Source organism: Rattus rattus, chromosome 9, assembly GCF_011064425.1.
Source record: "Rattus rattus isolate New Zealand chromosome 9, Rrattus_CSIRO_v1, whole genome shotgun sequence".
Classification (NCBI taxonomy): Eukaryota; Metazoa; Chordata; class Mammalia; order Rodentia; family Muridae; genus Rattus; species Rattus rattus.
The window spans coordinates 63340906-63360038 of NC_046162.1; the positions used below are offsets into that span (position 1 = coordinate 63340906).

At 48.7% G+C, this 19133-nt stretch overlaps 1 protein-coding gene across 2 annotated transcripts in view; it reads right to left on the reverse strand.

Moving 5' to 3' along the window:
• Aspscr1 (ASPSCR1 tether for SLC2A4, UBX domain containing) overlaps nt 1–8719 on the reverse strand; it is a 39632-nt gene extending 30913 nt beyond the window's left edge. The window contains exons 1-4 of one of the 2 annotated variants that reach the window (XM_032912419.1): nt 8560–8719; nt 7444–7499; nt 3928–4042; nt 2533–2633 (exon numbers count right to left, since the gene is read on the reverse strand). In XM_032912419.1, the coding sequence (XP_032768310.1) occupies nt 2533–2633; nt 3928–4042; nt 7444–7499; nt 8560–8661 (374 nt within the window). In that variant the 5' untranslated portion in view covers nt 8662–8719. Of the gene's footprint in view, nt 1–2532; nt 2634–3927; nt 4043–7443; nt 7500–7726; nt 7804–8559 lie in introns of those variants that run through there. The other variant, XM_032912420.1, reaches the window with a different exon arrangement.
• Nucleotides 8720–19133: the final 10414 nt, after the last annotated feature.

The window sequence follows — 19133 nt, forward strand, 5'->3', positions numbered from 1 at the left end:
GGTCAGACATGCCAACTGTCATGGGCCCAGAGGCACTGGCCTCAGAGCTAACCAGTCTTCTGGATCATGCTATTACCTGTGTCTTCAAATGCACTTCACCGTACAAGTCAATACAGCCTAAGGATACAGACACCAGTGTTTCCCCACCTCCTCTAGTCCTTTGGCTCCTCCCCAGGAGACACCACCAAGATACTCTGGGCCATTTTATCTTCATTCTCCTGTGGTGAGAGACACACACTGAAGGAGAAGCAACCCGTTTGGTGTCTTGATCCTGCAGTAAGCCAGGGGGGGCGTACCTAGAAACAGCCTGGACTCATTCTTAAATCCACTTCAGACACAAAGCAAACACTATTCCTTCTATTCTGTTTGCTGATACCTTTCTCTGGGCCTTACATCTCTTCTGACATTTTCCCCACGGATCATGTTTTATCTGTGCCACCCATGACGACCGCCGAGGAAAGCAGCCCAGCACCCTAGCATGAAGTCCACAGGCTCCCTCCTGGAGACCAACAGACTCTCATGAGGATACGCAGAGTAAACTTGGGACCTTTCACATCTAGGGTTGCATGCTCTATCCTCACTCTTCCACGCACTCTGGGAAAGGGAGAATTCCAGCACAATTAGACCTTGAAGGCACCACTCTACCCCCCTAGGATCTAGGGCTGTCCTCCCCTGTAAAAGCAGCAGCAACACTTCTGTCCCCAGATTGTACATTTCACAACATCCCTTGATAAGGGTCTTCTGCCTATTGTCCCGAACTAAACAAGTCTCTCAGTCAGGGTCACTTAGTCTTCAGCTCTGGAAAGTTCTATAAAGATGGGCAAAGTCTGGAGCCGCTGTTCTCTGGACCTGTTTTGTAGTGAGTGACCTGGCACAGAAAGCGGAACAACCCAACTGACCCTGTGCAACCTGCTCTCTGCCCTCCAAGGATACAGAAATTCTATTCCCAAAGAACTCAACCTTAAGCAGCCCAGCGTCAGCCAGCAGCAACATGCCAAGCCACAAACATTAGCCCAGACCTGCAGCCAATCCCAACCTCCCAGGCTGTTAGTCAATACCCATAGCCACCATGAGGAGGAGCCCATGTAGCTGCAGCAGTGCTTGGGTCAAGTCACCCACAGTTGTGGCTGAGGTACAAGCCTGACGCTGAGGTAACTCAAATTGCTGCTGTGTTCCCACATTCCAACAACTCCTCGCTGAAGCCCACCAGCCTACTGGCCAGTCAGCCACCCTGCCTATCTGCCTTCCTTCCTCCCTTGTTTTTGCAGACAAGGCCATGCTATATAGCTTAAGTTGGTCTGTAACTCACTGTGTAAACCAGGCTGGCCTCAAACTCACAAACCCCGGGTCCTGAACTATAGGCACAGGCATAAGGCGGCAGAAGGATGCAGTGTGCTTGTGTGTACGTGTGCATGTGTATGTGTGCGTGTCAAACTTGGGGCCTTAAACACACTTGACAAGTGCTCCCTACTGAACCATACCCTTCTAACCAGTTGTATCTATGATCTCACCAGCACTCAGAAGACAAGTCCTACCGACACTCCCTGGCCATCACATGGGCCTGATATTTACACAGTTGCTAACACCAGGCCTAAACTCACTTTTTTTTTCTTTTTAATAATTTTTTTTTAATTCATGTGCATTGGTGTTTGCTCACATGCATGTCTGTGACGTATGCCTGTAGAAGGACATCAGATCCCTGCAACTGGAGTTATTGACAGTTGTGAGCTACCATGTGGGCTGTGGGAATTGAACTTCAAAAAGCAGCCAGTGCTCTTAACCACTGAGCCATCTTTCCAGCCACCTCAACTCATTCTTAAATCCACTTAAGACATAGAGCAAACACTATTCCTTCTATTCTGTTTGCTGATCTTTAAAAGTAGACAGACTTGCAGAGTGGTGGTGGCAGACACCTTTAATGTCAGCACTCAAGAGGCAGAGGAAGACAGATCTGAGTTCAAGGCCACCTTGATCTACAGATAGAGTTTCAGGACAGTCGGGGCTTTATAGAGAAACCCTGTCTCAAAATACAAAAAACAAAACCAAATAAAGTAGACAGACTCCCACTTACAAGAAAACGTAAACACTGTTTCGCTCACTTCAGAATCACGTTTAAACTACCAATCAACAGGAACTGACAGAACCAATATCAGGAAACCTCATCCATATAAAGCAATGTCACAGCGCCAAGCAGTTAACGGCTTTTGGCTCGCTCTAATCGAGGATCCCAAACACAGATCTTACACAGACATGGGGAGGTACATCCTACATCTCATCTCGGTCGCAGCTCATCATCAGTCCTAGGGATCTTTTGGGTCCCCACAAAGATGGAGGCATAGCCTTGCTCTTCTTGGAGGACAAGGAGGCCAGCAGGCCAGGAAACTGAGCTGCCAATACCTGCCAATGCTGGTCTCCAGTCATCTCAGTCAGGACGGCAAAAGCCCAAGAGCCAGGGCCCTGGCCAAAGCACAGTATAGGCTTCAGACCTCTGCCACGAGAGTGTGGACAAGAGCATTTGCCCACAATGCTCACCTGGTCTGTGCAAAATGGTTGAGAAGCTCCCAGAGGGTCTGTCTGGAACAGAAAGAGTCCTGCAGCCTGCAGCCATCATCCAGCTGTAATGCGATTCGAACCTGGAGAGAAGACCTAATTAGGAAGAATAGCACTATCCAGAAGACTTAGACTCTCAGGGCCAGGCCCTCCCCACCTCCTGGGGAGACACATACTGAGGAGGGATGTGATACCCAAGAGTGCTGTTCCAGCAAGCTCATAAACACCTTTAAGCAGGCTGCATGTGAGTGAGCCATTATGGAAATGCTCCCCTGTACCACTACCCATAGCCTGCAAACAGCACCAGGGTACCCTCTCTGGGAGACCTAGGATGAGCCGCTCCCTGACCTAGCCCCAGAAGCCTGTGGGATACAAACATTTAATAAGATGCCACCAACTTCAGGTAGTTTTTATCACCTAGCACAAAAGACTGACGCCGGGTGATTCCTCAACTTCTGTTGATTACTAACAACCACATCTTCAACAGGGAACATGAGCTACAACCCAAGGTGGGGAAGTCCTCCTGATCCCCTACAGCAGCGTTCTTAACCTTCCTTTAATATAGCTTCTTATGCTGTGGGGATCCTCACCATAACATGATCCCATTGTTACTAACTGTAATTTCCATACTGTTATGAATCATAATGTATATATCTGATATTCAGGATATCTGATACACAACCCCTGTGAAAGGGTCATTCAACCCCCAAGGGCGTTGTGACCCACTGGTTAACCACTGCTCTAGATGCTGTCAGCCAAGCTGCGGCTGAGCCATGGAAAGCACTCCAGGGAGGCTGGCTGGGAAGCAAGTGCCAGTCATGTCCACACGGTAGTTCAGGATCTTGGGACAGAAAAAGCTAGCTGGTAGGGAAATGCTATCAATACACCCCACCAAAATCAAAACACAAACAACACAAGTTTAAATACTCAAAAACAAAAACCTGCATAACAGAAAGTTTCCCCCTCCAGTCCTGAGTTATCCAAGTAGCAAAGACAGCTCCAGCTTGGCGGAGAAAGGCAGGCTGGATCCCAGAGCTTGCTTCAGCCTCTTTTTTTTTTTTTGTTAAAGATTTATTTATTTATTTCACTGTAGCTGTCTTCAGACACACCAGAAGAGGGCATCAGATTTCCATTACAGATGGTTGAAGCCACCACGTGGTTGCTGGGATTTGAACTCAGGACCTCTGGAAGAGCAGTCAGTGCTCTTAACCTGTGAGCCATCTCTCCAGCCCTTGCTTCAGCCTCTTCAGCCCTTCTGAAGCCCGTGGGTGAAGCTTTGACACATCTCCCAGTCAGCCCTGCAGTGCCATCCAACACTCCACAGCCTCAGCAGAGACAGAGAAGCAGTACCACTGTGCTTCACAACTGGACACCTACTGTGTTCTCAGGCCCCTCGCGGCTACGGGACGCAGGCACCATCTCCAGCTTGGCATTGTTAGGAAGGTTGGCAAATCTCCACTGGAGAGAGAGGTCAAGTACGGTTCTCTGAAACCTGCAAAACAGACACAGTCACAACTGTCCTGAAGACACAGCCCCATGCCTACTGTTTCCCTGGCTACGAGAGCAGAAAGTCAGGACCTAAAGAAATGAGAGGCAAAGTCTTGGACTACCAAGAATTTAGATAGAAACAGGAAGAGAACAAGATGAGCTGCTTCAAAAGGCAGGAGTGGAACCTCTGCATACTATAGCAGATACTATACGGTGTACTATACTATTACTATACTGTATACTATACTGTACTGTATACTGTACTGTATACTGTACTGCACGCTGTACCACACACTGCACTGCACGCTACAACGTACGCTATAACGTAAGCTATACCGTACTGTATACTATACTGTGTACTGTACTATACTGTACTATACTGTATACTATACTGTATACTATGCTGTATACTATACTATACACTATAGCAGACACTGGCCCCCGTGACCCTCAGAAAGTTGTCTCAGAAGAGTCTAGTGCAGTTGGTGGAGTGCTTGCCTAACACACATGAGGTTTGGGTTCAATCACCAGTATTGCACAACTCCGGCATGGTTGCTCATGCCTGTATTCCCAGTTCTTAGGGTGTAGACACATTAGTGTCAGGAGTTCAAGGTCATCTTGATTACATAGAGAATAGGGGCCAGCTTGGATGTGGTAAAGCCTGGCCTCATGAAAGCCCTACATGGTGGTATAAGAGAACTACTCCAGAGAGCTGTACTCCAGCGAGCTGTCCTCTGACCTCACAAGCATGCTCAGCATGCACATGCTATACATAACTTACGTGTAAAATGTAAAGAAAAGAGAGAAAGTTGTCTCAAGCAAGAGCAAAGGGACTATAACAAGCCACCCTCTGTCACTGCAACTGTCAAGATTGTTCAAACTTATCCCCACAACCTCTGCCCACTGCTATCCAAAGGAGAATGAGGCAAGCACAGGAGGCAGATCCCACAAAACCACCTGTGGGATAGCCCAGCCCAATATCCTTACAGATGTCAGAGTGAGGCCAGACCAGACCAGAACACACAGTCACATTAGCCATTACCTCTCTGCTTAACTCCTGAGGGTTCATGTGCAGGAAGGCCTAAAGAGAGCTCAGTGCCTTCCAACTAATAAAGACAGACCGATGCAAACCCCCACCTCCCCTCCTTTGGAGGACAAGGCAAGCCTGAAACCTCCTCGGCATCCTGAGCAGGGAGGCTTGTAAGCCTTGCAGGGGCTTTAAACATCTGGTTTCTCAGAAGCACTCAAGGAGCAAGAGATCTGGAAGTCAGTGAAGGCTCAAGCACATACAGGAAACAGCCTCCAAGAGGTCTGCCCCCTCAAGACAGCTCAGCCCAGACTGGAGAGCCAAATGACACTTCAGGCCACACAAAGCAGACTTGCACCTTGATGCATGTCTCCTAGCATCCAACTATGGACAACAGGAAGCCAATACTGCTCCTTGGAAGAGAAGGAAAAGAGGCTCCCTCAGTGCCATCACCCGGGGAATCACCCAGAGAAGGGCCACAGCCCCCACCGAGTAGCCTTCTCATCTTGACCCCGTTAGGTCCCAAGACTCTTTGGGAATAAGGACGACAGCCGCACACATCTAAGAAAAGCTGCTCCACCCGCAGCTCTGAAAACACAAAGCTGCATGGCTGAGTGCATGGGCCGCCTGAGGACTGCGTGGGGACAACAGGAAACTACCGAACTAGACAGACGGATCTGTGTGACTGTTTAATATGTGGTCGTCTAGGGCCAACCACTTTTGAATATACAAAATGACTAACCTAACATTATAAATGCAAGACACTGTTGGAAATAACAGTTTTCTGGACTGTGACCTGCTAATAAAGCCCAAGGGTATTTAGAAGAACTGACAACGAGCCAGGTGTAGTGGCACACACCCCTTCAATCCTCGTACTCATGAGGTACTGGCAAGAGGATCTCTCTCTGTGAGCTTAGTCAGACTGGTCTACACAATATGTTCCAGGCCAACCAGACCTACATGGGTTCTCACAAAAGAAAAAGGAGAGGGGGGAGGGGAGGGGGAAAGGGGAAACTGAGAACAGGACAGCCTCATCAGCTGGTTCTTGTTGGCTGACTGGGATTGGCCATTGTTGATCCCAATCCTCAACATAGGTTCAAAAAACAGCAAACTGCCACAGAAAATGCTGGTGTGAACCAGGACAACAGGCCTAAGAGCTGAGAACAATGGGTGGAGAGGAGAGGCCTCTATGCTTACAGCCAGGCACCAGCCAGGGCAGCGGGAGCTGCTCTTAAACAAATTACAGTCAGTGGATGGAAAAAAGAGACAAGGCAGAGCTAATGCAGTATTGTAGAGGAACTGGTCAAATTATAGTCATTGTTTCACCGGATACCATTACGTGGACCATGGGCAGGTTAACAGAACAGAGCTAGCACGAAGTTTTGTGGCAGGATACTGTAGGATGGCTTGGCCACTCAGGGCACATGATCTGGGATTCTTAAAAGACCAGAACAGGAGCCAGAGACTGGGATGGCCTGGCAGGTATCTTTCCCAAGAAACTTCTTCCTAGAAAGGTCATATGACAGCATGAGGAAGGCCAAGAGAGTGGGCTCTTGTGTTAGGACAATGTTGTGAGAACATATCTCTAAGGTGAAAAGACAAACCTGTCACTCCTATGGCCTCAGACCCGAGGACCTGGTGGAAGACTCCTCTCTTTGTACTAACACCCTGAGACAAGGACCCAGACATGAGGGAACTCCAGCATCTGGGAGGGTAACGATCCATGCACAGCTTTCTATGCATCTGTTTGTCCTACCAGGAAGGTACACACTCAAACAACTAAAACCCTGTACTGTGGGTTTAGAATGTGCTCCCCAAAAGTTACAGCCCTGTTCTTGCCCCTAAAACCTCTGAAAATGACCTTGTCACGGGTATTTATGAATGTAGGTTAAGGGAGTAAATTAAATGAGGTCACCCTGGACTAACCAACCAGAGGACCCTAAACCCAGCGACTTGTGTCTTCCGGCCATTTGAAGACCAAAACAGAGGTTATAGTGATGCAGTCACAAGCCAAGGAATGCCTGGACAGCCAGAACTTCAAAGTGATAAGACCTCTTCCCTAGAACATTCAAGAGTACAGCTACGGGGGTTGGGTGTGGGTCTTTAATTCCAGCATTGTGGAGGCAGAGGCAGGAGGAGGAGGATTTCTGTAAGTTTGAGGACAGCCTGGTCTACAAAGTGAATTCCAGGACAGCCAGGGATACACAGAGAGCTTGGGGAAGGAGGAGCACAGGCACACTTTGGACTTTACCTCCAGAACTGGGCAAGAATAAACTTCTTTTGATTTAAACTACCCCAGGGAGAGACAGTATGTGGATGAAGAAAGGACCAGGTGGACTGAGAATGAGAAGCACACAGCTGAGTCCAAGCAAACTCACTTCAGGTCATATTCACTGGGGTTGAAGTCCTGCCGCCGGCATGTGTCTTCTAGTACCTATGGGACGAATGGTCAGTGAAACCTATGTCGATCTCAACTGGTCACAGGTCAGCCCACCAAACAGCCCAACTCAACAGGTCCAAGCAAACTGTACATGCAAAACCTGTCTATTCTCCCCCTTCCTATTGTGGACCCATCACTGACTTACTCCCCCAACTATGGCGCAGCCTGTCCATCCCTGGTCCCATGTTCTAGGCTCTGGCCATAAATATAATCTGCCTTACGGGGACCAGTTTGTGTCCATGGCCACTCTGTGGCCTGGCAGTCTTTGCGCAACAGCTGTATGACCAGAGCCCTCCTCTACATGAGCGCAGCTCCAAATAGGTCCTTTCTTTTTTTTTTTTTTTTTGGTTTCTTTTTTTCGGAGCTGGGGACCGAACCCAGGGCCTTGCGCGCTTCCTAGGTAAGCGCTCTACCACTGAGCTAAATCCCCAGCCCCCAAATGGGTCCTTTCAAAGGGCTATGGGGGGGGTGTTAGGTATGGCAGAACCTCATTTTTGAACTGGGTTCCCCTCTTCACCCTGTGTGCTCTTGCCACAGATATGTATCGTGTATGCCTCTGCAACCTAACAACAGAGGTTTAATAAACAGGTGTAATTCATACGAAGTCACAAGCAGCAACAATCAAAAGCAGTGAATGACTTAGCAAAATTCACTTCCGGGAACACAAACAGGCCCTAGGGTCCCTGAGCTGAGCAGGAAGGAACGCCACTCTTCCCGGAGACCCAGAAGGCTGGATTCGGACAAGCACAGAAGATTCTGGGTCTCGCGTGGCGCGACCCTGTTAGTGGGGTGCATGGACCCCGCTGTACTCAGGAACCGCGCCTCCGAGTATCCCGCCCCGCCCCCGGGACCCAGCCCGAACATTAGCGCCAGAGGATGGGGCGGGCAGCCGCGCGAAAGTCGCTCATTGGCTGCCTCAGGCCCCGCCCATCGAGGCCCGGCCCCGCCCCGCCGCCCTGGGAGCAACCGCAGGGGCGGACCCTGGCGCGCCGACCCCTGGGCAGTCCGCCGGTCCACCCGTCCGCCCATTCCCCACCCGGGCCAGCGGCCGCACCTGCAGCAGCACGGTGCTCGGCGTCACCTTCACCGTGTGGCGCCGCCCGTTTGGGGCCAGCACCGACACCGCGGAGCCCCCGCCGCCCGCCGGGGCCGCCATCTTCCGCTCACGTGACCGCAGCCGGCTCGCCTCAAACAACTTTATCCGCAACAGCCCGGACGCACGGCCACGCGGCCTCGAGGGCGGGGCTAACTCGCTTCCGGGCCCGCCCCAGACTCCGCCCCCGGCGCCTTGGCTCTGCGTTGCTGAGACACTGGCGTCCCGACGGCGCGGTCCCAAGGCTCCTCCCAGGAAGAAACACACTTATGTCAGCGGCACCGTCTCTTCATCCCGAGGCACATATTCCTGGGAGCCTCCACGCTCTGGAGGCTGCCTGCAAGAAAGCTATGCTGCCTGCGTCCAGCCCGGGGCCCAGCAGCTACCTGTCTGCCACCACGTGCTGAGTAGGCCCACAGCAGAGTTGGCCTTTGTACCTACTCCGTTAAGTACTGATCCTGCCTCCCTCACCCTCTCAAATGTCCCCGTGATCATCTTCACACGGAGACAGCCTTTTAGAAAAATATTTCATTGAGCCTGGTGTGGTAATACAAGCCTTTAATCCAAGTACTTGGGAGGCAAAAACAGGCAGATCCCTGAGTTCCAGACCAACATGGTCTGCAGAGCGAGTTCCAGGACAACCAGGCTACCCAGAGAAACCTTTCTTGAAACACAATAATAATAATAATAGCTATATTTTGCGTATTTCTTTATTGTGTGTCTGTGAAAGAGAGGGTATAGGCATGCTATGGTACCTGTGTGGATGTCAGAGAACTTGTCTGCTCTCTTCGTCCACCTTGTAGAACTGAGGGATATATTTGAGGTTATCAGGCTTGGAGGCACCTTTACTTAATTGTGTTGATTTCAGGACCTCTCTTAACTTGTCACCATGACCGCAAGGACAGTGAAATGCTTGTGGTCCTCGGGATTTTGTAAAAATCTCTAAATCTGAGAGTGGAGAAGCTGGCATACAACATCTATGTCACCCCTGTGTGTTGACAATCATGGGCACCTCCTACATGAGAAAAAACATGTGGCAAGTTTACGTGTTCTGTGCAACCTTAGATCCTCACTGAGCTGTGCACCTTCCCTGGACCCCTTCGGTTTCTTTCTTTTTGACACACTAGCATTTAAAATAAGAACAAAAACCCTCAAGCCTGTTTTCTTTCAACGGTCCCACAGTTAGAATTCTGTCGTAGAACATTTAGAGAGGTGTAGTGAGGAAAAAGTGAGTGCATGAAATTTGATCACTTATGGTCTCAAGTTAAAGTGACCACTTAAAGTCCCTCTTCCTCGGGTAGTAAATAAGTCAGCTGTGGGCTAATTCTTTAAGACGACAAGACCGGATTTTTCCCCACATTTATTATGCAACAGTTTTAACACCAATTGATAAATGAGTCCTTTTTATTTATTGCCTTGACAGTTGTCTGGGCTAGTTTTATGTCAACTTGACACAAGCTGGAGTCATCTGAAAGAAGGAAACCTCAAATGAAAAAATAGCCCCACAAGATCTATCTGTAGGGCATTTTCTTCACTAGTGATTGATGTGGGAGGGCCCAGCTCATTGCGGGTGGTGCTATCTCTGGGTACTGGTCCTGGGTTCTATAAAAAAAAGCAAACTGAGCAAGGCACTAGGAGCAAGCCAGTGCCCCTCCATGGTCTCTGCATTAGCTCCTGCCCTCAAGTTCCTGCCCTGTCCTGTCCTGTCCTGATTTTTGTCAAATGATGGACTATGATGTGGAAGTGTAAGCCAAATAAACCCTTTCCTCCCCAACTTGCTTTTTGGTCATGGGGTTTCACCACAGCAATAGGGACCCTGACTAGGACAATAGCTTTAGAGCTTCATTGCTAAACTTCACACATGCTACACAAGTGCCCTACCACTCACCAACGGCCCCAATCCATCTGTTTTGTTTCATGACAGAGTCTTGCCCAAGCTGGCCTCAAACTTTTGATCCTCCTGTCTCAGCCCCCCAAATAACAGGGATAATGCTTATTTTAACACTTATGACTGCAAAATCATGACTTTCTGAATCTATCATCCCACCTATTTTTTTTTCCTTTTTTTGAGAGCTGGGGACCAAACCCAGGGCCTTGCGCTTGCTAGGCAAGCGCTCTACCACTGAGCTAAATCCCTAACCCCATATCATCCCACCTTTAATAAATACTTTTCCATTGAGAAACATTGTCACGACTGAGCAGTGGTGGTACACACTTTAAACCCCAGCACTCCAGAGGCAGAGACAGGCATATCTCTGAGTTCAAGGCCAGTCTGGTCTACAGAGTGAGTTCCAGTACAGCCAGGGATACACAAAGAAACCTTGTCTTGGAGAAGAAAAAGACTCATATAGTAAAGTGAATTTTGTCTTTTTTCTTTTCTTTTAGGTTTTCTCTTTTTATATTTTATGTGTGTGGATGTTTTGCCTGCAAGCATGTCTGTATACCACATGCATTCCCTTGGTTCCAGCAGAGGCCAGAAGCAGGCATCGAATCCCTTGGAACTAGAGTTACAGAGAGCTGTGACTTGAACCTGGGTCACTTGGAAGAACTGCCAGTGCTCTTAACCACTGAGCCACCTCTCCAGTCCCGGAAATGTCTTTTTTTCATTTCACTCTGGGTTTAGGTTTTTGTTTTTTGTTTTTGCTTTTTTTCATGCTCAAATTGACCTAAATTTAGCCAGTATGACTGCCTTCCTGCTGGCTGCTATACTTCTTGTGAGGAGTAACTTTAAATTCTTTGTGTTTGTCCTTTGTTGTTTTGGATAGTTTCTCCTGTAACCTAAGCTGGCCTTTTAGTGTTGACCCTGCCTCCACATCGTGACTTGTGGGATTACAGGCATATGCCACCATTCTTGACTGTTTGTCTCACCCTGTGTAGACCAGGCTGACCTTGAACCTCCAAGTTCAGAGATGACAGCTGCGTGATAACACATCTGACCCAATTTCTATTTGCCTCAAATTTAGAATGGTACGAAAACAGTACAAAGAACATCTTTTAGTCAGATTAGAACACTGATTAAGAGTGCTTGCTACTTACCCTGCCAGAGGACCTGAGTTTGATTCCCCGCACCCATATCAGGAAGCCCACAACTCCCTGTAATTCAAGGTTCAAGAAATCCAACACCCTGTTCTGGCCTCAGATGGGTACCTGCAGGCACATGGCTTATACACACACACACACACACACACACACACACACACACACACACACACACAAATAGAAGTACAGAGTAAGTTGGATGCATTTTGCTTCTTTGTCACTGAATACTTTTTTTTTTTTTTTTTTTTTTATGGAGCTGGGGACCAACAGGGCCTTGCGCTTCCTAGGCAAGCGCTCTACCACTGAGCTAAATCCCCAACCCCACTAAATACTTCTTTAATGCTTATTTCTTAGGGACAAGGATATTTTCTAGTATGCAAAATATGAAGTAGGGCTAGGCTTGGTGGTGCACTTGGGAGGCAGAGACTGGGAGACCTCTGCCTTTGAAATCTTACAATGTGGTCTACAGAGTAAGTTCCAGGACAGCCAGGGCTAGAAAGACCCTGCCTCAAAAGATAGAAATAAAAATAGAAGTAAAGGGGTTGGGGATTTAGCTCAGTGGTAGAGCGCTTGCCTAGGAAGCGCTAAGGCCCTGGGTTCGGGTCCCCAGCTCAAAAAAAAAAAAAAAAAAAAAAAAAAAAGGAAGTAAAGATATCTGTATCTTTCTTTCAATACAAGTTCTCTTTCTTCTTTAGTAAGAATGTTCAGTTATAGCGCTCTTCTTAAATCTTCTGTTTTAAGACATGTCGCACAGAGAGAGGTGTAGATTGTATTTGAAAGATCTGGAGTTGGAACCCTAGTGCTACAAAAGAAAAAAAATTAAAAATAAAAAAGCATTTCAGAGCTACTGTAACAACATCATCACAAACAATAAGAAATATACAACCATGTAAATAAGAAATACTCAAGTTAATAATAAAAAATAAAAAAAAAAAAAAGAAGGGGTTGGGGATTTAGCTCAGTGGTAGAGCGCTTGCCTAGGAAGAGCAAGGCCCTGGGTTCGATCCCCAGCTCCAAAAAAAAAAGAACCAAAAAAAAAAAAAAAAAAAAAAAAGAAATGTACAACCAGGCACAGTGGCTCAAACCTACAGTCCCCAGCGTGTGGAAGTCTGAGGCAAAGTGTTGTCAATGAGTTTGCAGTCTGCCTGAGACACCCTGTGAGACCCAGGGAGCATGGGCTACAGAGTGAGGCTTTATAGTAAGAAAGCAAAGCTGAGTTGAGCCATTCAAGCCCAACATCTGAACCCACTGTGGAAACAGAACCGGCTCCCCAAACAACTTCTACCCTCACGAGTGCATGATGTTCATACGCACACACCAGGTATGGATGGTAGCACTTCTCTATAATCCCAGCACTTGAGAGGCAAAAGCAGGATTAAATTTGAGGCCAACCTCAGCTATACAACAAATTCTAGACAGCTGTATAGGAAGACCCTGCCCCATCAAAAACAAAAGCGGTGGTGGTGCTTGCCTTTAATCCCACCACTTCGGAGGCAGAGGAAGGCAGATCTCTGAGGTTAAGGACAGCCTGGTCTACAGATCGAGTTCTGGGGTTTTAGTGCTACGCAGAGAAACCCTGTCTTGAAACCAAACAAATAGGGCTGGAGAGATGGTTCACAGGTTAAGAGCACTGACAGCTCTTCCAGAGGTCCTGAGTTCAATTCCCAGCAACCACATGGTGGCTCACAACCATCTGTAATGGGATCCGACGCCCTCTTCTGGTATCTGAAAACAACTACAGTGTACTCATATACATTAAATAAACAAATCTTTTAAAAAGAAAGGAAGGAAGGAAGGAAGGAAGGAAGGAAGGAAGGAAAAAGAAAATGACCTCTTCTGGTGTGTCTGAAGATAGCAACAGCGTACTCACATACATAAAATAAATAAATCTTTTTTTTTTTTTTGTCTTTTTTTTTTTTTTTCCGGAGCTGGGGACCGAACCCAGGGCCTTGCGCTTGCTAGGCAAGCGCTTTACCACTGAGCTAAATCCCCAACCCCTTAAATAAATCTTTTTGAAAAAAAAAAAAAAACAAGCAAAAAAAAAAAGGCTGGTGTTGTGGCTTAGTTGTTTGGGTGCTTATTCGGCATGCATAATGCCTTAGGTTCACATTCCTGCACCACAATGGTACATGCCTGTCATCCCAGTACTCAGAAGATGGAGTAGAAAGATCAGAAGTTCAAGTCACCCTCCAATGCATGGGAAGAGGGGGAAGAAGAAGAGAGCTGGAGTGCAGGAGTTGCGGGGAGAGGAGGAGGGGACGGGAAAAGGGGGAAGGGAGGAGGGGAGGGTGAGGAGGGGAGAGGGAGAAGGGAAGAGGGGAGGGGAGGAGGGGAGGGGGAGAGATAGAGGAAGAAGGAATCTGCTGTTTTCCTGCCATCAAGTGTGTCCCAACCCCCAGTACACTGCATGGCACTGCTTACCTTGGAGAAAGCAACCTTACAGACGTAGCCAGAGAGTGGTCCATCAGCAACTACTATTTGACAAAGACAGCTAGATATCACAGTTAGGTTCGGGTAGCAGATATATGGTTATTTATTTTTACCTTTACTGAGTTCTGAAGTTTGGGTTTTATCTTTTCACTTTGTTCTGGCTAACTATTGTAATTTTGATTGCTCAGAATATCTGGCACTCGATAGGCAGAGGCCGGTGGCTCTCCATGAGTTAGCAGGTAGCCTGGTACACATAAAGAGTCTCAGGACACCTAGGGCTATGTAATGAGACACTGTCTCAAAATATTTCCTATTCGACTCAGAAATTGTAAATACAAAACAAGACTTATCTTGACCCGTTCCTCCCCACCCTTGATCACCTACAAAGAGCCACTTTTCTTCCGTTTTTCGTTGTAAAAACAGCAAACAAGATGCTTGTGGGAGCCACCTGCAGCTTCCTATCTCCTCCTTACACCGAGTGACACAAAACATAGCTCTCTTGAAGCCCTCCTGCAGCTGAATAGTCAAGAGCAGAGTCCCCTCATGGACAGCAGCGGCTCTGGGTCCCCTAGTCAGTGGAACGACTGGACCAGACAAATCAAAATTTGCCACCTAGCCCCTTTCCAGGCCTACACCCTTCCCCCAGTTCAGGATCAGATGCACGAATGCCTGTCTGAATTGTCTAATGCACAGAGCTATCCACATCTGGCCTCAGTGAGTGGTCTACAGGCTGGATACCTGGTCAAGTAAGAATATCAGTTCCTGTTTGATATACAAAAGACCTCATGTCGTTTCTCCATTAAATAGGCCCAGTATCAGATGGTGGTGGTGCACACCTTTGATCCCAGCAGTCAGGAGGCAGAAACAAGCAGATCTCTGAGTATGAAGGCAGTTTGGTCTACAGAGTGAGCTCCAGGATGACCAGGCCTATATACAAAGAGACCCTGTCTTGAAATACACACACACACACACACACACACACACACACACACACACACACACACACACACACACACACACGGTCCTAAGTTTCCAAGAGTCAGTCAACCCCCCACTTCGGAATCTGTTCAGCTTCAGGTGTCTCCTGTGAGAGAAGAGGCCTTCTCCCAGCTACTGAGAGCTGGACCTGCCCCTCAGCCCTATCTGCCTCCACTTTAACTACTTTTGAGAATGAATCTAGCATCCTTTTTTGAGGACACCTTCCTTCTGCTGCCAGGCCATCTCCCTCCTGCTTCCTCCTGCCAGCAGCTAGACAGCTGTTCCAAGGATCTGCTTTGAATTAAAGTGGTATGGTCCTTTAAGAGAAGCATCCGCAGCCTCCAGCGCTGAAAGGTTCCCAGTGGCAAGATCTGAGAGTTTGTTTCTGTCTCCCCGGAGGGCCACGTGCAAGCCTGCTGGAGGAGGTTGGAAAGAGGGAGCTGGAGGTCACATGGCAGCTGGCCTCATTGGCCTGTGGAGTGCTTTACTTCAGGCACCTGGGGGCCAGCAACTGAACAGCTGAGGGGTTGGTACCCTCAGCCTGAAGCTCTCAGGACATCCACTAGCAGCTTTGTCCGTTCAGGATCAAGGAAGTATGCTAGATATCTCAGGGTGCTCCAGAGGCACCCCGAGAAGTTCCACAGATAAGCAGCGACCCCTTTCCAGGCCTACACCCTTCCCCCAGCTTGGGAATATGTCCACCCTAGTGAACCTCCAGTTAGCCCATGCCACTGCAAGCCAGCATCCAGCAGAGTCCTCCCACTGGTCTGTCTGCTGAGCAAATGGGCTAGGGCCGGCTTTAGTTGCAGAGGTCCTGGTAGGAACAGGTACTGCAGAAACGTCAGTAAGGTCCAAGTCACCTCAGTGCTCTAAGCGGCTGACTCTGTATCACCCCATACTGGTTCACCATTGAGGGGCTGTAGGGCCTCAGTCTCGGGACTCTCATGCTCCCAATGAAGGGACTCTGACTCCTAGGATCAGCAACACAGCCCTTTCTGCCAAGTGACCACAAAGCTACAAACAGCCACCTGTTTTCCAAGGGCCAGAAAGTCTGAAAGTCTCAGAGAGATCAGTGCCCAAGAACAAGCAGAAGAGTTTGCCATCCTTTGTGAGTTGCTTTCCTCCAGCCGAGAGGAAATAAACCAACAAATATAGACACAGATATGAAGGCTTTGGGGAGAAACTAAAAGAGGTTTAGTTTCAGGGTCTTCCTGGCTTTGAGCCCCAGCCCAGGCAAAGAACTAAAGGTGGGATCTTAGGTATCTTCAGAGCTTTCCCCTCAGAGCAGGCTATAGGACCAGAGGCTATCCTGCCCAGATTTCTTGTTCATTTGGGCCTCAGAGGCCAGCGGCTGGAGTGCAGAACCACCCAGATGGCCATGTGAGGCCCAGTGGCTGAGACCAGCATAGAACAGCTGGGCCCCAGACAGCAGAAGGTAGCAGCTGGAACATGGAGCTGGGTAAAAAGTGCAGGCTGGGGGCTGGGAATAGATACGGGGAGGAGGCCAGTCTCACATCCGGGCAAGGGAACTGGGTCTGGGGTTGCTGGACACGCTAATCCCTGCTGGGCCAGCCCTCTAAGCAGGTCATTCAACTGTTGGATCCCACAGAATGTCTCAGATGGGACTCATGTGCTACTGTCGGCCTCTGCCGTGCACGCCTCTTTCCCAGACCTGGAGATCAGCTTAACACAGACCTTAGCTCTTTCCTGAAATGTTCCATCTTGGCTCCTTCCCAGGAAGGGCTCTGCCTGCCTAGGTAAGGCCTGTACCTTCTGGTACTTAACTCTATGTTTATCTGTGCATTCTTTCCCCACTCTGTCCTTCTCCCCAGAACCCAGAACAAAACCCTGAACTCCTATCCTGCTTTTGACGTATTGTTCTGGAAATGCACAGAACCCTGCTCCAGGCCCCCTTGCTACTGGGCACACGCTAGATCTGAGCTAGAAAGATGCACCCACTACCAGCTCTAACAGGAGTCAGGCAAGAACAACAGGCAGAGCCAGGCCGTGCACATCCCACTAAGTCAGTGGAGCAGCCAAGAGCGGGAAAAGGGCACAGTCCTTGCCCAGTATCTGATGTGTTTAACATCCACAAGGGTAACTCTGAGGGACCACCTTAGGGAGGTGACTTGTAACATTGTCGCATGTCTAACTCACCCTCCCAGTCCACACGCTTCCTGTATGTAGGACCTCAAACCACACTATTCCCTGAGGTACCACCAATACCCACGTGACAGCTGTTGTCCATCACATGTTCCTTGAGCCGGCATCCTGTCCCCAGCAACCTGTCTCACTGTGCAGAGTGAAGCAGGTACTTTACGGGAAAGGAGCTAGAGCTCAAAGACCCATAGGCCAGCAGCGGCAGAGCCAGGATTCCAATACAGAAAGAAGCTCCCTATCCTTATCCCCAGCTCCGTTTGATACCCAACTATGAAGAGAATTGTGAAGAAGACCAGCCTGTGCTATCCCTGCCAACCTGTTCACCTGGCTTCAGGCTTGGTCCAGCTATTCTTGTCCTGTGCCAAGCTGCTGTCAAACTTGGTGGCTTGCGTTTGTTTTGAAGCAAGGTCTCCTATAGTATATATCAAACTCTCTATGTAACTGAGGCTGGCCTTGAACCCCTGATCCTCTCTCATCTACCTCCCAGGGAATGATGTGCATCAGTATTCTAATTTTTGGATTTTGTTTTTAAAAGGCAAAATTCAAGTAACAGGGACCTAACCCCTTGAAGTTGTCACAACAACATTTGGTAGACCTACAATGTGTGAGCCCATCCCCACAGTAGACCTACAATGTGCGCAATCATCTCCACCATGGCTTCAGATATCTTCATCACCCCCTGAGGACACAAGCACACCTGTCAATAGGCACTCCTCAATGATCTTCCCGGTCTCCTGCCAGCCTATGGTGCGGCTTTGTCTCTGTGGATTCACCCTTCCTGGGTATCTCTTGTCTACAGAACCACACAGCATGAGTCCTTTGTATCCGGTTTATCTCACTCCGTTTAGTGTTTTTAAGACTGTAGCATAGGTCGGGATTTTCTTTTTATAGCCAAAAGGCTTCCCACTGTAAAAAGAAACCACACTGGTGGGCTTTTGAGCGGTGTCCACCTTTTAGCCATTGTGGATTGCGGCTGCTCTGAACACTTTTGTGACTGCTTTTGTTTGAACACCTGCTTCCAATTCAAGGTGCGTACCTAGGAGTGGAGGTGCTGGGTCAGATGGGCGATGTTCTGTTGGATTCATGGAGGGGCCGCTCAATGGTTTTCTGCAGCAACTATACCATTCGGTACCACCCCCAGCAGTGTACAGAGCCTCTGTTTCTTCTCGCCCTCGCCAGCGCTCGTTATATTACACGTTTTTGCTCATATCCGCTCAAGTTGGCAAGAAGCAGTATCTGAATCAGTGCTGGTGAGTCTTCCATTAGGTTGCGAGGGGTTACAATGGCCTCTGGTTTTGGTGTAGGTGAACTGAAAGCAGAAATACATAGCCTTAAAAGAATCTGAAGTCTGGAGAGGCTTTGCCACATTTAGGATACTGAAAACTCTGGTGCAGACATGGACAGACGCATGGTTGGCCTTGGGGGAACATAAACTCGGTCTATTTAAGGTAGGAGAAGAACAGGGGTTGAAACAGGGCCCATAGCAGAGGGAAGAGTGAGAGCGAAGGCAGGGATGTTAAGGGAAACCTTTGGTCGGAGCCCCCTTTTCTGCTACTGGTTGTTAAACAAACCAAACAAGAACTCATCGTGGTTTGATGTGCAGGCTAAATCACGATACAGCAAAGGCCAGAGAATAGAATATGCATGTCCTTGGCTTGTTCTGGAATTTCTTTGGCACTCATAACCACCACCCTGCTGAGCACTTTCATGCTTGGGCTCCTGTAATCCCACAACCCTCCAACAGACATACGGTCACTGCCTCACTTTAAAGAGTAGGAAACAGAGGCACAAAGAGAGGTCACGGGCCTTGCCCAAAATCTCCCCACCAGGAAGTGGCTCCGGGCCAGGGACTGGCAGCCCAGCCCTGTGCAGCATGCCACCCAGCTGGAGGTTAGCATTTCTCTGCTGAGACTTGGAATAACAGGCTC